Genomic DNA, 22069 nt, shown 5'->3' on the forward strand with positions numbered 1-22069 from the left:
TCTACAACGTTCAAGATACTTTGGCTTCATGTGAGGACAGTGGGACTCAGACACATCGTCCGTCTCTATATAAAGACTGTGTGTCCCTCAGTGAAGTCCACTCAGTTCTATGAGACGTGAACCAGATGAACCCTCAGTCTCTGAAGTGTCCAACAGCTGATGTGCTTCTCAAAGAGAGAACTCCCCTGAGCTGTCACTCACCTGTGTCTGTTCTCCACAGTGATGGATCCTCGGAGGACGGCGTGTCGGGCTTGGGGTCTCCCAGTGATCCCAGCTTGTCTCCTTTGGCCTGGAGCGTCACTGGCAAATTTATGGCTTCTGCCATCGACAAAATGGTCAACATCTGGCAAGTTAATGGTAACTACTGTTCAATCTCCTCCTCTTTTTATTTTACCATAGTTTGTTATTGTGAGCCTCAGCTGAGTTGTTATGAGTCAAGTGTAAAATGTGTGATGTGCTCGTTGTTGGTGTGTGAGGTCCTCAGAGCACGAGTGACAGCAGATTAAGATTTTATAGATCCCAGTAAGAGTGAATGTGTCTGGGGACTGGATGTGGTCCAGCCCTGGGTTCCTGCCTCCCACCACACGGCCTTCAGCAGGCACCATCTGTCCTCGGACACTTTCTGAGGCCTCCAGGAGGAAAGTCTACAACCGCTGTATCGCACAAGCAGAAGACACACACTACACAAGTTACCCCTTTTCTCTCTGTTGTGTAGTTTGTTCCTGAAGAAATTTAAAGCAGCTTTTAACAGAAACGCTTATAGCAAACGTTCTCATTGTGCGTTCATGTTGTGTTGGAATAATCTGAGAAAGTAGTTCCTGACGCCATCTCAGCTCAGAGCGTTAGTGAAGAGTTTAGAACCGGGAGACTTCACAGATCTGGAGATGTGACCTTCTGAGGTGTGATCAATCCACTGGGCTCCTTCCTCTCAGGTGGCAGAGGCCTTCTGGACGTGCAGCCTCACTGGGTGTCGGCTCTGGCTTGGCCCCAGCAGGAGGTCCAGTCCCTGTGGTGCGGGGAGCCCAGGGACATGCTGCTGGTGGGACGGATGGACGGGTCCCTGGGCCTCATCGAGGTGCTGGACACGGCCACCATGCAGCGCACCGAGCTGGAGCACTGCTACCGCAAAGACGGTATGAAGAGCGCGGGGGGGGGTTCTGACTCTGTAAATGACAGAACTCTTTTCTAACCACACATCCTCTCCCAGTGGCCGTGATGCACATCGCCTGGTTCAGTGAAGACAAGCCCTTCGCTGTGGGCTACGCCGATGGGAAGCTGCTGATTGGTTCCAAAGAGCCGTTAGAGAAGGGAGCCATCGTGGTCATTGATGCACACAAGGTAAAATACACACTGATCCTAAGTATCACATTTTAAATTCTAGAGATTATATGTAGACACAATGTGTGGTTTCCTCAGGAGTCCATCACCAGTATGAAGTGGAGTCCCAGCGGTCAGATCCTGCTCACCTGTGCCAAAGAGGAGACGGTGAAGCTGTGGGCGAGTCACGACTCCGGCTGGCGCCGCCTGCAGAGCCTCAGACATCCGTCCGTGGTGAACGGCGTGGCGTGGTGCGGCCTGTCGGGGCGAGGGCCGAAGCCGCTCAGCATGTTGGCCATGTAGGTTGTTCTCTGAAGGTCTGACTGAAGCTGATGGATCTGTGTAGGCTCCTCCTCTTCACACATTTCACCAGGAGGCTGCAGGAGAAGATCCAGAGACTCTGACTCAGACATTTGTCCTCACACACAGAACAAGACAGGAACATGTCAGGAACATGTGAGGAACATGTCAGGAACATGTTCGGACTTAACTTCATGTCTGACATGATAGAAAGACATAAGCTCATATTAGTCCAGTACTGCACAGAACATCAGTTTATAACTAGTCCCACAAAAAACACTTAATCAGATCATTATTTATATCTCAGCCTTTTGTGAAGTGTTCTTCAGCCTCAGATGTTTCTTCTGGTTGGAGACGTCTCACGTGTCCCTGTGTCCCTCAGATGCTGTCAGAGCGGCCTGGTCACTGTCTGGACGGTTCCTCAGGACTCAGCCAACTTCCCAGAATCCTCTTCCTCTGACTCGGGGGGATCGTGGGACAACGAATCGAAACCAAAATTCATGGTATTTTTTATTAATTTTGTAAATATGACTGCAAATGATGATTTGTTGCCTTGTAGTTTAAATACCTGGACATTTTATGAATGGTAGATGAGAGTTTGTGACGTGTAGTTTCATAACCATTATGAAACTATGTCGTGCAGTGACTTGTTGAGGTGTGTGTAGTCACCGGAGACACTGACTTGTGTTACTCGCTCCCTGGTTGTGTTACAGTCTTCCAGGCGCTCGGCGGATCGAGCCACGTGTGTCTTCCAGCTGAAGGGTCACACCACTCCGGTCAGGACGCTGGCCTTCAGCCCGGATGGTCTGGCTCTGGCATCTGGAGGAGTGGGAGGCCTCATGAACATCTGGTCCCTGCGGGTGAGACACACACACACACACAGGACACACACTCCTCACAGCAGCTACACACCTCTGCTGTTTACAGTGACACTCACTGTGTGTGCTGGTGTGTGTCCTCGCTCCACAGGACGGCTCGGTGCTCCAGACGGTCGTGGCCGGGTCGGGGGCGATCCAGAACATCGTCTGGATCCCAGATGTGGGCGTCGCCGTCTGCTCCAACAGGTCCAAGGTAAAAGGTCTCACCTCATTCATGTGTTTGTGATCACTCAAATACTTTTGTGTATTTATTCTGTGGTCTTTCTCCTGTGTGTGTGTGTGTTTGTATGGTTTCATCTCCAGGATGTGCTGGTGGTGAACTGCTCCAATGAGTTCATGGCGTCCACCCACGTGCTGGCCACCTGCCGCACGGCCCTGAAGAAGCAGGGCGTGGTCGGCCTCAACATGGCGCCCTGCATGAGGGCCTTCCTGGAGCGGCTGCCCGTCATGCTGCAGGAGCAGTACGCCTACGAGAAGGTACACACACATTCCAAATGCTCCTCACACTCACATCACCAGGTTCTGTGAGAGCATCTCAATATTATTATCAATACACAGGAACGTTGTGTTTCATTACTTATTACAAACTTTTCAAAGTTGAACATGTCTTTGGTTTAAACCTTCCTGAAAACAGAATGTGTGTTGTTGGTCCCTTTGTCGTCACTTCTCCGGCTGTCGGCTGTTTGTTGGTCCAACTCTCGTGTTCATGACATCTTTAGTTCATCAAAAACAATCATCTCAAAGCTCCTGTGACCTCACAACACGTGTTTTTGACCATATCTCAAGTATTCATACGTTTATAAAGACAATTAAAACCTTTAATTAAAAGAGTTTTCACTACATATGTGATGTGAGTCTGGACAGGATGTACTGACGTGGCCTTGTCCCTTCCAGCCCCACGTGGTCTGTGGGGAGCAGCTCGTCCACAGCCCCTACATGCAGTGCCTGGCCTCCCTGGCTGTGGGTCTGCACCTGGACCACCTGCTGTGTCGCCCCCCCGTGCCACCTCTGCTCCGACACTGCCCCCCAGAGTCCGGCACCGCCGTCTGGAGCGCCAGCGAGTGGGCGTGGCTTGACTCCTTCTCCACGACGGTCAAGGCGGCGGAGGCGCTCGCTCGAGGGGCCACGTTCCCCGAGTCCTTCTCCGTCCCCGACCTGGAGCCGGTGCCCAAAGACGAGATGGCTCTGCTCATGGTGAGGGAGGCTGCTGCTGGAACTGTACCTTATGATGTAATGATCACCTGCGCAGCCCATAATAACACCCCTGTGTTTCTAGGACAATAATAAATGGGCGTCTGGACTGGATGAACAGATCATGTCCTGGGCCACCTCGAGACCAGAGGTGATTCAGCCTGAGATCCACTGTGATGAAGTGTTTGTCTGTGGAGCTGCTGACCATGTATTTGACACTGTGTGTGTGCGTGTGTGTGTGTGCGTGTGTGTGTAGGACTGGCACCTCGGAGGGAAGTGTGATGTCTTCCTGTGGGGAGCCGGGCGCCATGGGCAGCTGGCGGAAGCCGGCAGGAACATCCTGGTGCCGACCACGGCTCCCTCGTTCTCTCAGGCTCAACAGGTACAGAGCCGGGACACACCCACCTGGAGGCGGAGCTTAGTCTCTCCTCTAATCAGACAATTTAATCACTGTTACACAGAATCTGTAGATCTGAAGACACTGATGAGTTGTCACTGAGATCCAGTTCGTCCAGTTAACTGATCAGCTGATATAGTTTTTATGGAGATTCCCAGGAGACTGTGTGACCTCTGCCCCCCCCCCCCCCCCCAGGTGGTGTGTGGGCAGAACTGCACCTTTGCGATCCAGCCCAACGGGACGGTGCTGGCCTGCGGTGAAGGAAGCTACGGGCGCCTGGGCCAGGGGAACTCTGACGACCTGCACGTGCTCACGGTCATCTCAGCTCTTCAAGGTGACACCTGGAGTTAGACCTTCATCACACGATGTCACATGATTCACTGTGTGTTCAGAGGAAGCTGAGTTTACTGGGAGATCGATAGTATTCATCTATTTAAATCACCGGTCACATCTAATTAGGTTTAGGTAACTTAACTCTGAATAGAGGAACATGGAGTGAGGGGCGGTTCCCTCTGATGTCACCATAACTGTCACAGATGGAATCTAATGTAACACAACAGGATGATGGAATCAACCATCTCCCCTCAGAGGGTGAACTGGTGACGTGTTCCACTCTGACGTCTCTACTGGTTTCCCTCAGGCTTCGTGGTGACCCAGCTGGTGACGTCCTGTGGCAGTGACGGTCACTCCCTGGCGCTGACGGAGAGCGGCGAGGTGTTCAGCTGGGGCGACGGGGACTACGGGAAGCTCGGCCACGGGAACAGCGACCGCCAGCGCCGGCCCCGGCAGATCGAGGCCCTGCAGGGAGAAGAGGTGGTGCAGGTCAGTCCCGGTCCCACCACCGAACCTGAACACTATAAACATCTGGATTCTGTGTCTCCATGATGTTCATGCCGAGGCGTGTCTCCTCCCCAGATGTCCTGTGGGTTCAAGCACTCGGCCGTGGTGACAGCCGACGGGAAGCTCTTCACCTTCGGGAACGGGGACTACGGCCGCCTGGGGCTCGGAAACACGTCCAACAAGAAGCTCCCAGAGAAGGTCACGGCCCTGGAGGGCTACCAAGTGGGACAGGTGGGCCACCAGCACCGTGGGAGGTCCTGAACCACACAGAACCGGCTCAGATGGACTCTTTATGATCCTGTTTACAGTGAACTATCATAACATTAGACACATAGAGATGTAGAAATAATAATAATAAATCAAATGAGGGTTATTATAAATAACACAGAACACAATGGACTGCGTGGAGGTGCTTTCATCTTTTTATTGAGAGGTTTGTCAGATGAATATCGTGAAGGTTTAGAAAACGCAGCTCCTTTGATGTCATGTGACGTGTCCTCCTCAGGTGGCCTGTGGGCTGAACCACACTCTGGTCATCTCCGCTGATGGGATGATGGTCTGGGCTTTCGGTGATGGAGACTATGGGAAACTGGGACTGGGTAACTCCACAGCCAAGTCGTCCCCTCAGGTGAACACAGAGAGGTTGGATGTGGAACCTGGTGACGGGTATGAATATGAATATGAATGTGATGATGGTTTGTTCTGAATGTTTTTATCTTCTCAGAAAGTGGACGTGCTGTGTGCGCTCGGGATCAAGAAGGTGGCGTGTGGAACTCAGTTCTCTGTGGCGCTCACCAAAGATGGAAAGGTCTTCACGTTCGGCCAAGGTACGTTTCTCTGTCTTCATTTAATCATATTAAATAAGCTTCATCTTGAGGTAAAACAGAAGTTTTTTCTGTTTAATAATAGTTTGGAACCGTTAAGACACAATTAAGACATACATTTTTTTAGACTAAATGAAAATATCCGAGAAAATAGTCGGCGGAATAATTGTTAATGAGACTAACTGATCGTTATCGCTCTGTGAATAATATTATATATTATTATATTCATAGAATGACACATAAACCCTGTTTCCTCTGATCGAGTTGTGTCCTTCTCTGTCCAGACCGTCTGATTGGCTTAGCCGAGGGCCGAGCCCGGAACCACAACCGGCCCCAGCAGGTCCCGGCCCTGTCGGGGGTGCAGGTCCAGGACGTGGCTGTGGGAGCGGAGCACACGCTGGTGCTCTCGTCCACGGGAGACGTCTACACCTGGGGCAGCAACTCTGAGGGACAGGTACCCCCCCCCTGCTTCACTCTGTGTTATTATTTATTAATGCTGGATGTGTGTAGTGATTGAACTGTGTGTGCACTGTGACCTGTTGTGTAGCTGGGTCTGGGTCACACCAACCACGTCAGGGAACCCACACTGGCGCCGGCGCTGCAGGGAAAGAACATCCACCAGATCTCAGCCGGCCGCTGCCACAGCGCCGCCTGGACCGCCCCCTCTGTGCCGCCAAGAGCTCCAGGTGAGACACAGGACACGCCCCTGACACGCCCCCGACATGCCCCTGACACGCCCCTGCTGACAGACACACACTTTAGAGCGAGTCAGATCTCCTGTAGTGAGACACGTTGTTGTCTGATGATCATCAGCACTGAGCAGCTTCATGTGATGATACGTCCACAAAAACACCTTCCAGCAAGATGAGACGTTTTACACTGTTATTATTATGGACTGTTTGAGCTCTTCAAGTCTCAAGCTCTCAAACAATCACACTCTGTCCTCCTCCTCTTCTCTCCCTCCTCTTCTCTCTGTCCTCCTCCTCTTCTCTCTGTCCTCTTCTCTCTGTCCTCCTCCTCTTCTCTCCCTCCTCTCCCTCCTCTTCTATCCTTCCTCTTCTCGCTATCCTCTCCTCTCTGTCCTCCTCCTCTTCTCTCTGTCCTCCTCTCCTTCTTCTCCCTCCTCTCCCTCCTCTTCTCTCTCCCTCCTCTCCTCTCCATCTTCTCCCTCCTCTCCTTCCTCTCCCTCCTCTTCTCTCTGTCCTCCTCTCCCTCCTCTTCTCTCTGTCCTATCCTCTCCCTCCTCTCCCTCCTCTTCTCTCTGTCCTCCTCCTCTTCTCTCTGTCCTCTTTCCTCTTCTCTCTGTCCTCCTCCTCTTCTCTCTGTCCTCTTCTCTCTGTCCTCCTCCTCTTCTCTCTCCCTCCTCTCCTTCCTCTCCCTCCTCTTCTCTCTGTCCTCCTCCTCTTCTCTCCCTCCTCTCCCTCCTCTCCCTCCTCTCCCTCCTCTTCTCTCTCCCTCCTCTCCTCTCCATCTTCTCCTCTCCTCAGGCTCGTCAGTTCCTCTCCAGCTGGGTCTTCCCATGGTGGTTCCTCCTCAGTACAGTGGACTGAAGGAGGTGAGCATGGAGGCGGTGAGGGCTCGCCTGCGCCTCCTCTACCACTTCTCCGACCTCATGTACTCCTCGTGGAGACTCCTCAACCTCAGCCCCAACAACCAGGTAGGAGAGGAGCCGGGACACTAACCCAGTTATGATATCACAGATAAAGAAGGAACTGAACCAGATGAAACCAGGATTTGATTTCGATGTGCAGAGGCTGTGGAACCGGTTTCACTCTGGAGCGAGGAGCTTCTCTGAAGTGTCTCCAGCTTCTCTCACCAGCACGTCTTCTTCTGTCCTAACATGATGATTGAATTCTGACTCTGCAGAGCTGCACCTCCCACTACAACGCTGGGACCTGGGGGATCGTCCAGGGCCAGTTGAGGCCCCTGCTGGCCCCCAGGGTCTACACCCTGCCCATGGTGCGCTCCATCGGGAAGACCATGGTGCAGGGGAAGAACTACGGCCCCCAGATCACCGTCAAGCGAATCTCCACCCGGTCAGTACCTCCTGTCCAAAGTGCTGGACCCGACTGACTGGGTCTCCCTCTGGACGTCCAGTTTGCTGCTTCGCTGGTTCTGAACTAACATCTGGACGTTTTCTCTCCACAGGGGACGTAAGTGTAAACCCATCTTCGTGCAGATCGCTCGTCAGGTGGTGAAGCTCAACGCCTCGGACCTCCGGCTGCCCTCCAGGGCCTGGAAGGTGAAGCTGGTGGGGGAGGGGGCGGACGATGCAGGAGGAGTCTTTGACGACACCATCACTGAGATGTGTCAGGTACGGGTCATCAGTCGGTGCTGGTTTGATTCTGAAGGAAGTGTTTTCTGGGTAATTCACTGATGTGTGTGTGTGTTTGTGTGTTTGTTGCACAGGAGCTGGAGACGGGGGTCGTGGACCTGCTCATCCCCTCCCCCAACGCCACAGCAGAGGTCGGCTACAACAGAGACCGGTGAGGACACGAGGAGGTTCCAGTCGTTTGGGTTCAAACTGAGAGAAACGATGTGAAGTCCTTCTCTCGTCTCCTCAGATCAGGAAGGAATCTGATTCCTGTCGTGTAGTTGTTATTTATTGAATTTTATTTCCTGGAGAGCTTCTTCAGTTTCCTCTCAGCTCCTTCAACCTGAGGGATCTTCATCTTTGTGAACTTCAGTCTCCAAACTGTAGATTTGTGTGATCGGAGATATCAGAGAATTCAGAATCCTTCATCTGTTTGATTTCTATTATTAAACAAAATTCTAATCCTGAGCAGGAAGTTCCTCCTCAGAAGTTTTAACGATCAGGATTATATTTGATATGTGAGAAGCTCTTGCTCTGGATCATGAATCTTTCTTCGGCTTCAGGTTCCTCTTCAACCCGTCGGCCTGTCTGGACGAGCACATGCTCCAGTTCAGGTTCATGGGGATTCTGATGGGAGTGGCCATCCGCACCAAGAAGCCTCTGGACCTGCACCTGGCTCCTCTGGTGTGGAAACAGCTGTGCTGCATCCCGCTGCTCCCGGAGGACCTGGAGGAGGTGGACCTCCTCTACGTGCAGACGCTCAAGAGCATTCTTCACATTGAAGACAGCGGCATCACCGAGGAGAACTTCCATGAGGTGAGGAGAGGACTTCATTGTTAGAGTCTTCTGTGTTTTCAGGTTCACGTCCGTCACGTGTTAGAAAACACGTCAACATGTCAACACGTCAACACGTCAACACGTCAACCGGCTGAATCCTGAAGACATTGTCCTGCTGACGAGAGGACGAGGCTGAGAGAGGGAGAGAGGGAGAGAGAGAGAACCTTTCACAGAGATTCCATCAGCGGCAGATTCCAGACCAGGGAATAAACATAACGATGATTATCAGCTTCAACATCATTTCTGAAAAATTCTTCCACTAACAGCTTATTACACTGAACTTCATGTTCCAACAATTCTCCTCCTCCTCCTCCTCCTCCTCCTGTTTGTCTGACAGTAGAGCGAACACACTAAACAGAGCTGGACACACATTAATCGATCTGCGTGAACATGTTGACCACAAGTTACACAAATAACAAAAGTCTCAATAAAAACAATCAGATTATTTATTTACTGTTTTTAAACTTAAGTGTTTTCTACGAATCCCTGAATGTTTTTTTTCTTCCTCACAAAACATTCGTAAAGCCAAATTTTTAACTTTATTTATATCGTGTGTAGTTTAATGCTAACAGTTATTTCCTTCACTACAACACTGCCACCAGCTGTCGACCTGTGGAATGACATCTCACTGTTGAATGTGTTTCCCTCAAAATGTGCTAACGATGCCCAAGATGTCGTTATGACAAAGAAATGTATCTTGAAAATTAGCACATTTCTTAACGTTAAATGTAAAAATCCACGTTTATCTTTTCTGCTTGGTTCATTCTGTGAAATGAAAGGTTTCATATCTTTGTGTTGCAGATGATTCCTCTGGACTCGTTTGTCGGGCAGAGTGCAGATGGTAAGATGGTTCCCATCATCCCCGGAGGAACCAGCATCCCGCTGTCCTTCTCCAACAGGAAGGAGTACGTGGAGCGAGCCATCGAGTACCGGCTGCACGAGCTGGACCGGCAGGTGAGACCACGTGAAGGAGTCGAGCTCGGTCCCACAGGAAGCAGAGCTCGGTCCCACAGGAAGTCGAGCTCGGTCCCACAGGAAGCAGAGCTCGGTCCCACAGGAAGCCGAGCTCGGTCCCACAGGAAGCAGAACTCGGTCCCACAGGAAGCCGAGCTCGGTCCCACAGGAAGCCGAGCTCGGTCCCACAGGAAGTCGAGCTCGGTCCCACAGGAAGTCGAGCTCGGTCCCACAGGAAGTAGAGCTCGGTCCCACAGGAAGCAGCAGGAAACCAGTTTAGATCAATTCACAGAATCTCAACAGCTTCAAGTTCACGTCTGTTGTGTTTCGTCTCTTTTTAATCTTCAAATCCACGAAGAGAGAAAAACTTCTTCAGCAGCGTTTTGAGACAAACACATTTATTGGTGTTTCTTGTCCTTTCATTGAATTTGAATTGTGAAACATCAGTTTATTACTACAGTTTATTTATTTTTAACATGTTCATAGTCGGGGTTCAGAGAACATTTGCATTTGTTAAATGTTTGGATTCTTTAAACCTATTTTCAGTCAGATTCTTCTGGGATCAAACCTCAGTGTTCAGCCAGTTGAGACATTTTACACTGTTATTGTTATGGACTGTTTGAGCTCTTCAAGCGCTTCACACACTTTCCTCCTCTCCCTCTTCTTCTCTCCTCCTCTTCTCTCCCTCCTCTCCTCTCCTCTCCCTCCTCTTCTCTCCCTCCTCCCCCCCCCCCCCCCCCCCCCCCAGGTGGCGGCGGTGCGGGAGGGCATGTCGTGGATCGTTCCGGTGCCGCTGCTGTCGCTGCTGACGGCCAGGCAGCTGGAGCAGATGGTGTGCGGGATGCCGGAGATCTGCTGCGACGTGCTGAAGAAGGTGGTTCGATACCGGGAGGTGGACGAGCAGCACGCCCTGGTGCAGTGGTTCTGGCAGACGCTGGAGGAGTTCTCCAACGAGGAGCGGGTCCTCTTCATGCGCTTCGTGTCCGGGCGCTCGAGGCTGCCGGCCAACACCGCCGACATCTCCCAGAGGTTCCAGATCATGAAGGTGGACCGGGTGAGTGAGCCGCTCGGAGACAGTCTACTTCCTGGTCTCAAAACCTAAAGTGTAGCTCAGCTCTTTTCCCAGAATGCCGTGTTGTGGTCCTGAGGTTTGATTGACACCTTCTCTCTGCAGCCGTACGACAGCCTGCCCACGTCTCAGACCTGCTTCTTCCAGCTGCGCCTGCCGCCCTACTCCAGCCAGGCCGTCATGGCCGAGCGGCTCCGCTACGCCATCAACAACTGCCGCTCCATCGACATGGACAACTACATGCTGTCCCGCAACGTGGACAACGCGGAGGGCTCGGACACGGACTACTGACAACACAGACACACACATGCATTAATCATAAGGGCCCAGGAAAGGCCGAGCACAGACTTATCTTATTCACACAGACGCACACACACACACACAGACACACACACACACACAGACGAGTCGTCAGCACTGCATCAGTCGTAGGGAACTCCTGAGCAATGACCACTTTTTACATTAATCTTCTTAAACCGCACAGATCTTCATTTCTCTTTCTGGTTTATTAGAAATCACATGAGAAGTGATTTAGTGTTGATTTGTTTTCATTACTCCACATCCCATCTTCAGGGTTTCTGCATGGAGGTTCTGTTCCTCTGTTTGAAATGTGTATAGAATATTCAAGTGCGTGATGCTGGAGGAAAAAAGAATATTGTACATTGTGTAAAATGCTTCATTAGGAAAATGTTTTGCATAATATCCATATTTATTGTTTTCATTGCCTCTGCTGAGTTTCCACAAGCAACAACAATAAATGAGAAATGCTGCATAATGGATTTGTTCTTCTGCTGAAGTTTGTAAAGAAAGTTTCCTCTCAGAAAGAAGACGTCAACTTTATTTCAGAAATACAAAATATCACAAAGTCTATATCTGAGAGGAGTGAATAAAAAAACACAACTATGTACAAGAAAAAGGTCTCAGCTCCGGTTCGGTGTCCTGCTGTCCAACGAGACGTGTCCAACGAGACGTGTCCAACGAGACGTGTCCAACGAGACGTGTCCAACGAGACGTGTCCAACGAGACGTGTCCAACGAGACGTGTCCAACAAGACGTGTCCCGCTGCATCACTGTCTGTTCAGAGAAGGTTCACTGAGACGATCACGTGACCGCGTCACATGATCCCGTCATCCAATCGGAGACGAGTGTTTGGTCTGACGCAGAATCGAGAGTCAGGATCTGAGTCGATATTAAGAAGAATGAACCCACACCTATTTATACTTATTGTTCATGGACTTGATTTATAAAGCTGCAATACCAACGTTTGACCAGCAGCTGGCGCCGTTTGACTGCATCACTTAGAAACGAGTGATTCTGTTTAAAGTCTGTTTTCCTTCTGTCATTAACTTAAAAGAACTGTGAAAAAATTAACTTCATTTGAAAGATTCGTGATTCAAACACGCGTCCAGACGTCTGGAAGAAAACTTGAGTAAACAAGTCGACATTTTCAAACTTGAAATTCTGTGATTAATTCACAATCTACATGTTAATACAGCGCCCCCTGTGGTGAGCTGAGTCCACGCAGCTCCGCTCAGTCCTCGTCTCACTCAGTTCACAAGTCACAGCGAAAATTTTTAATCTTTCAAACTAAGCCTCAACTTTACTAAACACACGTTTATGTCTCGTTACAGTTTGAAGATCGTCGGTTAATCCATTTTTCGAGACATTGTTCGATTCTCTCTGAGACGCACACGGTTCAAAACCTGTCAATTTTAAATTCACAGAGTAAACAGTGGGTTTCCCTCGTTCAACAGGGTTTCAAAATAAATTAATCACATCACTCATCACTGCTTCTTTCTATCATGGTGAGAAATCCTGAGTCAGATCAAGTCTTATACATTTTAGTGTTTATAGAACAAACTTCCCTGTTTGTGTTTGTCCAAGTTTCACGATGTCCAGAACCAGGAGAAATGAAACTACATTAGTTAGAGAAGTTTCCTCTGTGGTGATTTCAATGAAGAGGTTTACAGACGTCGTCAGAGTGAGAGAAAGTTTGAAAGAAGAAAGACCTTCCATAAATGAAAATCAGAACTTCTTTAGAATCCCTCTGATCCATCGAGTCACTTCCTGTTTGACTGAGCGTGGGCTCAGGTGTCGTGGAGCTGTGACGTGGTTTCAGAATGAGGTAGAGGAATCAGAGCAAACCTAAAAAAGATCCGAGGAACGTAACAGTCAAAGCCTCAGGATGAAAAGTCTCAGTTTGATCCAACCGATCACGATTCATTCATTTTCAGATCCTCCGTTCAGTCTGAGGTGAGGAGACGTGTCCCAGAAGACGAGTGAAGACGATTCGTCTCACAGACAAACAATCAGTGTCTTTATTTGAGTTTCACCCTGAACACTGTGGATCTTCTACATTTCATGTAGATGAAGGTTCCGGGGACTTGAAACATGTTTTAGTTTAAGGCTGTAGCTTCTCGGGCTCCGGGCGCCGTGGAGATCTGACCCCAGATCATCAGCTATGACAACCAGCCTCCATCTCCCACAGTCCTGGGAGCGATGATGCTGTCCTTCGCCTGCAGGAGCGCTCCAGACAAGGAGAGCTGATCTTGAAGGGCAGCGCCCCCTGGCTCAGACGAGGAGGAGTGCAGGAGCGGCGCCGGGGCCCGGTGAGCGAGTCGGTGCTGGAGGAGACGGTGTTGACCTGGGTCACCTCCTGGCTGCAGGGGGGGGCCAGAGCGCCGAGCGTCGACTCCAGAGGTTTCACTGAGCAGACTGGAGACGAGTGAAGACATGTGAGGTGAGAGGAGGAGGAGAAGGAGGAGAAGGAGGAGAGAAGGAGGCTGTCGGCTCCACGTCCGAGGAGCAGGGAGCAGGAGCAGCAGGAGCAGCAGGAGGAGGAGGAGGAGGAGGGAGGGGGGAGGCACTGTGATGATGATGCTGCAGGAAGGAAGAGGAAACAAATCAAATCCTGCAGCAGGTTCTGTCTCATGATTCCATCAGGCTGGTTTCACATTACCCAGAATGCAGTTCATCTCAGAGTCTGATTATCAGTTTCCACTCAAACGGGTCAAAGCTGAATTTATGAAATGATCCAGAACATTTCTTCATTTCTTTCACTTTGTGAGATTGAACGTAATCTGTGGTTCTGCAGAGCGGCTGCAGGTGAGAAGCTCTGGACCTCCTCCTGCCAGCCCCTCAAGAACGATTCTGGGATCTTATAGATTATAATATATATAGATAGATTATATAGTTAGATTTTGATTTGGTGCAGATCCAAATAGAAATCTAGATCCAGTGAATTTAAAAGTGGTTTCATGAAGAGACGGCTGGTGGAGTCGTGATGTTCTGGTTTTGTCTAAAATATAAAGATCATCACTTGTGAAGAATCGTTCAACAAGAGAAATATTCACATTTCATAAACTGCATCTTAATAACTCTTGAAGTTTTACCTTCTGCTTCTTGGCCGACGAGCTGTCGTCCGTCTGAGGATTTGATTTAATATGAGGAAACCAACTCTGAAGCATTTCTTCTATTTTCAGTACGATGCTGAGGAAGCGTCCACTGGAGGAGAGACACAGGTTTAATATATTTATACTGTGATATACTTTACTTTCTAACTTTACAATGTGAAAATACATCTGGTGCTTCATGGTCTGTTTGACTCTAAATGATCATAATTCACTAAATGATCATCAGCTGTTTGAAGAAGACTTGAAACTAGAGACTGAGACAGAAACTCCTGAATGTTACTGACGTTATAAAGTGAGAAGTCACTTTCTATAGAAACTCCCAGAGGAGTCGCCCCCTGCTGGTCACTACACAGAAGACGGGTTTCAGGCTCTGGACTCGGACTCTACGTCTCCGCTGTTAAAGATTCTCTGAATGAAACATGTAAATTATCATTTCTAGAGTCTTGGACCAGAAACGATGAGAAGATGATTTTGTTCACAGATCAGTTTGTATAAAACTTTACGTCACTTTATTACAGTCAGAAGCAGCAGATCTTTCTATAAAATGAAACTAGAGCTTGAATGTGAATCAAGCAGAACAAAGAGAGGAGGTGAGGTCATGTGCTTCCTGCAGCTCAGATGGATCAGGGACGTCTCGCCACCGCTCATTACATAAGCTCCATAAAGCCTCCGACACACAGCCGGCAGCCGATTGGTCGACAAACGTGCAGCCGCACAAAGACTGAATAAATAAAGTGTGTGTGTGCCCATGTGTGTGTGTGTGTGTGAGTGTGTGTGTGTGTGTGTGTGCTTGAAACATTCCTGTGTGATGTATCTCTGCATGTGAGCATCAGGACGAGCCCAGAGGAAGACGATGTGATGCATGTTCAGTTCCACATGAGAAATGTGACCATGCTGCCCCCCCCCCCACCCCCCCCCCCCCCCCCCCCACACACCACCACACACACACACACACACACACACACACACAGACACACAGACACACACACAACACACGTGGCAGCGGGGGAGGGCCCTCGTTCCATTCACAGTCTATAAATAAACCATAAACCCTGGACCGGCCTGTGGAGGCTCCGCCCCCTGCTCACAGCGTCACATCACAGACACACACCACCTCACCGACGTCACACAACACACGAGTAACAAAAATACACATGTGTACAGACGAATACTTTCCAACACAACTGTTCCACAGTAAGAGCAGAGATGGAATACAAGAGATACTTGAAGTATTTGAATTGAACTTTAATTTGACTGAAGCTGAGAAAATACTTTAACTGTGTTTACTTTACTTTGTGAAACAGGTTCAAGTTATCGAGTCACAAGTAATGATGAAACAACAAAAAGAACGCAACTAGCGACGCTGCCGCGCACACCTCTGTGTGAGAGGTTGTGTGACAGGTTGTGTGTCAGGTTGTGTGTCAGGTTGTGTGACAGGTTGTGTGTCAGGTTGTGTGAACGCGGCTCAGGAGGATGATCACACATTCAGGTTCAACACTCGTGAAACTGACTTCGTTTCGAGTGGAGTTTGAACGTCGGGGCTTGTGGACACGTGATGACATCACAGGAGCGGTCTGGATTTATTACGTCTGGGGAATACGAACACCGGTTCCTTCAGTTGAGTTGGATTCTGCCGCCACGAGGTTAACGATAAGATGAACGTCCGGACGCAGTCGAGTCAACAGACCATCAGGAAAACGTTTCCTGAGACTGAGACTCCTCCCACGATGGAGAGAGGCTGGAAACTGGTCTGAGGACAGATTCAGGTGTGAGACCAGTCGAGTCCAGCAGGAGACCAGCAGCTGGTCTGAGGGAACATGTTTCATGATTCTTTGTTTGTTCAGTTCCATCTCAGACCTGAAGCTTTGTTTCATATGTTCGTCTGTTATAATAATAATATTCTGCAACGCTTCACTTGAACACGGAGCTGGAGATGAAGTGAAGGTTTGATTCTTTGACCTGAAGCCGGTTTCTCCTCAAATTCAATTCATGTGTTTCATGTAGAAGCTTGAAAAACAAAACTATTTGATCCAACAACATTCCTGTGTTCAGTCAATTTACTGACTTCTACTGCTGTTTATCCAACATGTGGTCGGATCCCTGTCTCTGACACAACACACACACAAACGGAGACACACACACACACACACACACACACACACACACACACACACACACACAGGTATTTACCCCATGTGTGGATTCTGCAGGACCCCCAGGATCCTCTGGATCCGGTCCACGGCGACGCTCTCTTGAAAAGTGCTGAGACCTGCAGGAGGAGAGAGAGAGTCCTCAGTGAGTCTGAGGGGAGGGGCCAGGGTCTGAGGGGAGGAGCCAGGGTCTGAGGGGAGGGGCCAGGGTCTGAGGGGAGGGGCCAGGGTCCGATTACACTCAGCGTTCTGACCAGTGTAATCGTCTCAAACACACACATCAGGTGTGAAGCGTCTCAAGCACACACATCAGGTGTGAAGCGTCTAAAACACACACACCAGGTGTGAAGCGTCTCAAACACACACATCAGGTGTGAAGCGTCTCAAACACACACACCAGGTGTGAAGCGTCTAAAACACACACACCAGGTGTGAAGCGTCTCAAACACACACATCAGGTGTGAAGCGTCTCAAACACACACACCAGGTGTGAAGCGTCTCAAACACACACACCAGGTGTGAAGCGTCTCAAACACACACATCAGGTGTGAAGCGTCTCAAACACACACACCAGGTGTGAAGCGTCTCAAACACACACATCAGGTGTGAAGCGTCTCAAACACACACACCAGGTGTGAAGCGTCTAAAACACACACACCAGGTGTGAAGCGTCTCAAACACACACATCAGGTGTGAAGCGTCTCAAACACACACACCAGGTGTGAAGCGTCTCAAACACACACACCAGGTGTGAAGCGTCTCAAACACACACACCAGGTGTGAAGCGTCTCAAACACACACATCAGGTGCGGCGCCTCAAACACACACATCAGGTGTGAAGCGTCTCAAACACACACATCAGGTGTGAAGCATTTCAAACACACACATCAGGTGTGAAGCATTTCAAACACACACATCAGGTGTGAAGCGCCTAAAACACACACATCAGGTGCGGCGCCTCAAACACACACATCAGGTGTGAAGCATTTCAAACACACACATCAGGTGTGAAGCGTCTCAAACACACACATCAGGTGTGAAGCGTCTCAAACACACACATCAGGTGTGAAGCATTTCAAACACACACATCAGGTGTGAAGCATTTCAAACACACACATCAGGTGTGAAGCGCCTAAAACACACACATCAGGTGCGGCGCCTCAAACACACACATCAGGTGTGAAGCATTTCAAACACACACATCAGGTGTGAAGCGTCTCAAACACACACATCAGGTGTGAAGCGTCTCAAACACACACATCAGGTGTGAGGCGTCTCAAACACACACATCAGGTGTGAAGCGCCTCAAACACACACACCAGGTGTGAAGCGCCTCAAACACACACACCAGGTGTGAAGCGTCTCAAACACACACACACCAGGTGTGAGGCGTCTCAAACACACACATCAGGTGTGAAGCGCCTCAAACACACACATCAGGTGTGAAGCGTCTCAAACACACACATCAGGTGTGAAGCGTCTCAAACACACACATCAGGTGTGAGGCGTCTCAAACACACACATCAGGTGTGAGGCGTCTCAAACACACACATCAGGTGTGAAGCGCCTCAAACACACACATCAGGTGTGAAGCGTCTCAAACACACACGTCAGGTGTGAAGCATTTCAAACACACACATCAGGTGTGAAGCGTCTCAAACACACACATCAGGTGTGAAGCGTCTCAAACACACACATCAGGTGTGAAGCGCCTCAAACACACACATCAGGTGTGAAGCATTTCAAACACACACATCAGGTGTGAAGCGTCTCAAACACACACATCAGGTGTGAAGCGTCTCAAACACACACACCAGGTGTGAAGCGTCTCAAACACACACATCAGGTGTGAAGCGTCTCAAACACACACATCAGGTGTGAAGCGTCTCAAACACACACATCAGGTGTGAAGCGTCTCAAACACACACATCAGGTGTGAAGCGTCTCAAACACACACATCAGGTGTGAAGCGTCTCAAACACACACATCAGGTGTGAAGCGTCTCAAACACACACATCAGGTGTGAAGCGTCTCAAACACACACATCAGGTGTGAAGCGTCTCAAACACACACATCAGGTGTGAAGCGTCTCAAACACACACATCAGGTGTGATTCAACACGTCTAATTCTCATGTGATGTCTGAAAATCAGTTCAGTTATTAATTCAAACTGATAATAAACCAGACACATGAACAGTGAACTTCAGTGCAGATAAACCAGGGAGGATGAACACAAGGTTTTCTAACTTCACTCTGTTTATAAAAGTTCTGAACACAAAACAGTAAAAACACAATATAATAAGAGAACACAACTTTACAAACACACAGGTTTACAGCATGTTGTGTTGACGTCATACGTGTCCGTGTGTAAACTTACGTTCAGAGTAGCGTCCGGACCTCAGGCTGCGCAGGATGGACGACAGAGGAGGGACGTAGCTCTGCAGCTGGGAACACTGGGAGGACAGGGAACTGGGTTAGTGTCATGACACTGGGCTGCATGGAACATGGAACATGGAACCAACATGTATCTAACAACCACACACTGCTGAGCTCAGGATCACACAAGTCACATTATCAGTTCATTTAGAGTGTGTGTGTGTCTGTCTGTGTCTGTGTGTCTGTGTGTGTCTGTGTGTGTCTGTTTGAGTCTGTGTCTGTGTGTGTGTGTTTGTGTGTGTCTGTCTGTGTCTGTGTGTCTGTGTGTGTCTGTGTGTGTCTGTTTGAGTCTGTGTCTGTGTGTGTGTGTTTGTGTGTGTCTGTCTGTGTGTGTCTGTCTGTTTGAGTCTGTGTCTGTGTGTGTGTGTGTTTGTGTGTGTCTGTCTGTGTGTCTGTGTGTGTGTGTGTCTGTGTGTGTGTGTGTTTGTGTGTGTCTGTCTGTGTGTGTCTGTCTGTTTGAGTCTGTGTCTGTGTGTGTGTGTGTTTGTGTGTGTCTGTCTGTGTGTCTGTGTGTGTGTGTGTCTGTGTGTGTGTCTGTCTGTGTGTGTCTGTGTGTGTGTCTGACTTGTCTCCTCTACTTTCAGGACGTATTGATTCCCAGTGAATTTCCCCCATTAACTCCCAGTTGATGCCATTAGCTTCATGCTAACTCTAGAAGCTAAGTGTCCACAGGCTCTTCAGCAGCTGTGGGAGAAGATGACGACACCTTCACACCTTCACACCTCCTCAGTGTGAAGCTCTGATTGTGTAGCTACTGTTTCCTCTGAGTTGTGGTTTGTTTTGTTCCTATTTCCCACGATACCTTTGACAACCACCAGGTGAACAGGAGCTGACGGCTTCAGAAGAATAAAGAAGATGCTAACGTGCTCCCACCATCCAAAAAGAGCATCTTCAATTTATGAACAATGAACGGACATTTTAATGTTTGTGCCACAGGCTGTTAATAAAGATGGACTCTTCTTCTCCTGCTGTCCAGGAGTGAAGCCAAATATCTTGGAAACCAATGTCGCCATCTTGTGGCAGTGACGTTGGGTTCATAACAATCTGTCTGGGAGTTTCTCTCCCACTGGAAACATCAGCCTCTACATCTGGATCCATGCATCCAAGTATGAATGAGATGTGAATGAGATGTGAGTGAGATGTGAATGAGATATGAATGAGATATGAATGAGATGTGAATGAGATGTGAATGAGATATGAATGAGATGTGAATGAGATATGAATGAGATGTGAATGAGATGTGAATGAGATGTGAATGAGATGTGAATGAGATATGAATGAGATGTGAATGAGATATGAATGAGATATGAATGAGATATGAATGAGATGTGAATGAGATGTGAATGAGATATGAATGAGATGTGAATGAGATATGAATGAGATATGAATGAGATGTGAATGAGATATGACTGAGATATGAATGAGATATGAATGAGATATGAATGAGATGTGAATGAGATGTGAATGAGATGTGAATGAGATATGAATGAGATGTGAATGAGATATGAATGAGATGTGAATGAGATATGAATGAGATGTGAATGAGATATGAATGAGATGTGAATGAGATATGAATGAGATGTGAATGAGATGTGAATGAGATGTGAATGAGATGTGAATGAGATGTGAATGAGATATGAATGAGATGTGAATGAGATATGAATGAGATATGAATGAGATATGAATGAGATATGAATGAGATGTGAATGAGATATGAATGAGATGTGAATGAGATATGAATGAGATGTGAATGAGATATGAATGAGATATGAATGAGATATGAATGAGATATGAATGAGATGTGCTGCTGATGAGAAACGACTTGGCTCTCTAAGGTGTGAATGAACCCTCAGGTGTGAAGAACACAGACACCACCTCCTCTCAGCTCCGTCCTCCCACAGAGAGAGAACCTCACCTTGAGAGAGAACAGTTCCTCTCCAGTGTCTTCTTGAGGTTCTTCACAGAGTCCGTTCAAACTGGCGTTGTGTGGCCTCTTCCTGTTTGAACCACGTGACTCCACAGGAAGTGGCTGCTGCGGAGAAACTGAAGTGAATCCCTGAAGTGGACTGAGTGACGGAGAACCTCCATCTTTACAGTCAGAGGAGTCGCTGTGAGCGGCTGCAGCCGGAGGTTCTCCTGATGAAGACGAAGAAGACGATGGAGACACCTGCTCCGCTCCGTCCTGAGGACTGGACCTGTTGTCGTAGTCTTCCTCGTCGCTGGCGAGCCAGTCGATGGAGTAATCCGAGTCTGAGGTGGACATGTTGGAGTTGGACCCTCAGCCGGCGGAGAGCATCACGGACCTGCCACACAAACACGTGTTTGACATGTTACACATGTTTGAGATGCTACACAACATGTTAACTGAGCTGAACCACACGAGCAGCGGAGGTTTGTTCAAACACTCCGACCTTCACTCTCCATGCGACAGGAGATCTCTCTGATTCAGACCCAACACCATCAGCCCAGATGTGAAGTCACTGATTCACATCTGGACTGAATCAGGCGTAGATCACGAGGAGCTGGAGTCAATCGAGAAGATGAAACTAAATGATCAGGTGTGAACCTGGAGGATCCACAGAGCGACACATGGTGTGAGCCTGGAGGATCCACAGAGCGACACATGGTGTTAACCTGGAGGATCCACAGAGCGACACATGGTGTGAACCTGGAGGATCCACAGAGCGACACATGGTGTGAACCTGGAGGATCCACAGAGCGACACATGGTGTGAACCTGGAGGATCCACAGAGCGACACATGTTGTGAACCTGGAGGATCCACAGAGCGACACATGGTGTGAACCTGGAGGATCCACAGAGCGACACATGGTGTGAACCTGGAGGATCCACAGAGCGACACATGGTGTGAGCCTGGAGGATCCACAGAGCGACACATGGTGTGAACCTGGAGGATCCACAGAGCGACACATGGTGTGAACCTGCAGGATCCACAGAGCGACACATGGTGTGAACCTGGAGGATCCACAGAGCGACACATGGTGTGAACCTGGAGGATCCACAGAGCGACACATGGTGTGAACCTGGAGGATCCACAGAGCGACACATGGTGTGAACCTGGAGGATCCACAGAGCGACACATGGTGTGAACCTGGAGGATCCACAGAGCGACACATGGTGTGAACCTGGA

At 49.1% G+C, this 22069-nt stretch overlaps 2 protein-coding genes across 3 annotated transcripts in view; one reads left to right on the forward strand and one right to left on the reverse strand.

Annotated features, from left to right (window-relative positions):
• herc1 (HECT and RLD domain containing E3 ubiquitin protein ligase family member 1) overlaps nucleotides 1–11698 on the forward strand; it is a 54800-nt gene extending 43102 nt beyond the window's left edge. The window contains 26 exon segments of the mRNA XM_053414236.1: nucleotides 221–357; nucleotides 933–1133; nucleotides 1208–1338; nucleotides 1417–1616; nucleotides 2000–2120; nucleotides 2331–2477; nucleotides 2587–2688; nucleotides 2799–2972; nucleotides 3390–3689; nucleotides 3772–3837; nucleotides 3943–4068; nucleotides 4279–4417; nucleotides 4724–4905; nucleotides 4999–5154; nucleotides 5429–5551; nucleotides 5648–5750; nucleotides 6032–6201; nucleotides 6295–6433; nucleotides 7235–7404; nucleotides 7614–7783; nucleotides 7896–8061; nucleotides 8157–8233; nucleotides 8625–8877; nucleotides 9700–9852; nucleotides 10601–10906; nucleotides 11027–11698. Coding sequence (XP_053270211.1) covers nucleotides 221–357; nucleotides 933–1133; nucleotides 1208–1338; nucleotides 1417–1616; nucleotides 2000–2120; nucleotides 2331–2477; nucleotides 2587–2688; nucleotides 2799–2972; nucleotides 3390–3689; nucleotides 3772–3837; nucleotides 3943–4068; nucleotides 4279–4417; nucleotides 4724–4905; nucleotides 4999–5154; nucleotides 5429–5551; nucleotides 5648–5750; nucleotides 6032–6201; nucleotides 6295–6433; nucleotides 7235–7404; nucleotides 7614–7783; nucleotides 7896–8061; nucleotides 8157–8233; nucleotides 8625–8877; nucleotides 9700–9852; nucleotides 10601–10906; nucleotides 11027–11212 — 4198 coding nt within the window. The 3' untranslated portion in view covers nucleotides 11213–11698.
• Nucleotides 11699–11741: 43 nt separating this feature from the next.
• LOC128426985 (circadian-associated transcriptional repressor) overlaps nucleotides 11742–22069 on the reverse strand; it is a 12616-nt gene continuing 2288 nt past the window's right edge. Inside the window, exons 2-7 of one of the 2 annotated variants that reach the window (XR_008333300.1) lie at nucleotides 20836–21223; nucleotides 18862–18937; nucleotides 16525–16603; nucleotides 14314–14425; nucleotides 11906–13801; nucleotides 11742–11863 (exon numbers count right to left, since the gene is read on the reverse strand). Coding sequence is in view for 1 of the 2 variants with exons in the window: in XM_053414130.1 (XP_053270105.1) it covers nucleotides 13625–13801; nucleotides 14314–14425; nucleotides 16525–16603; nucleotides 18862–18937; nucleotides 20836–21183 (792 nt within the window). In the remaining variant the exon portion in view is untranslated. Of the gene's footprint in view, nucleotides 13802–14313; nucleotides 14426–16524; nucleotides 16604–18861; nucleotides 18938–20835; nucleotides 21224–22069 lie in introns of both variants that reach the window. The other variant, XM_053414130.1, reaches the window with a different exon arrangement.

Source organism: Pleuronectes platessa, chromosome 1 (assembly GCF_947347685.1).
Source record: "Pleuronectes platessa chromosome 1, fPlePla1.1, whole genome shotgun sequence".
In the NCBI taxonomy this organism is placed as follows: domain Eukaryota; kingdom Metazoa; phylum Chordata; class Actinopteri; order Pleuronectiformes; family Pleuronectidae; genus Pleuronectes; species Pleuronectes platessa.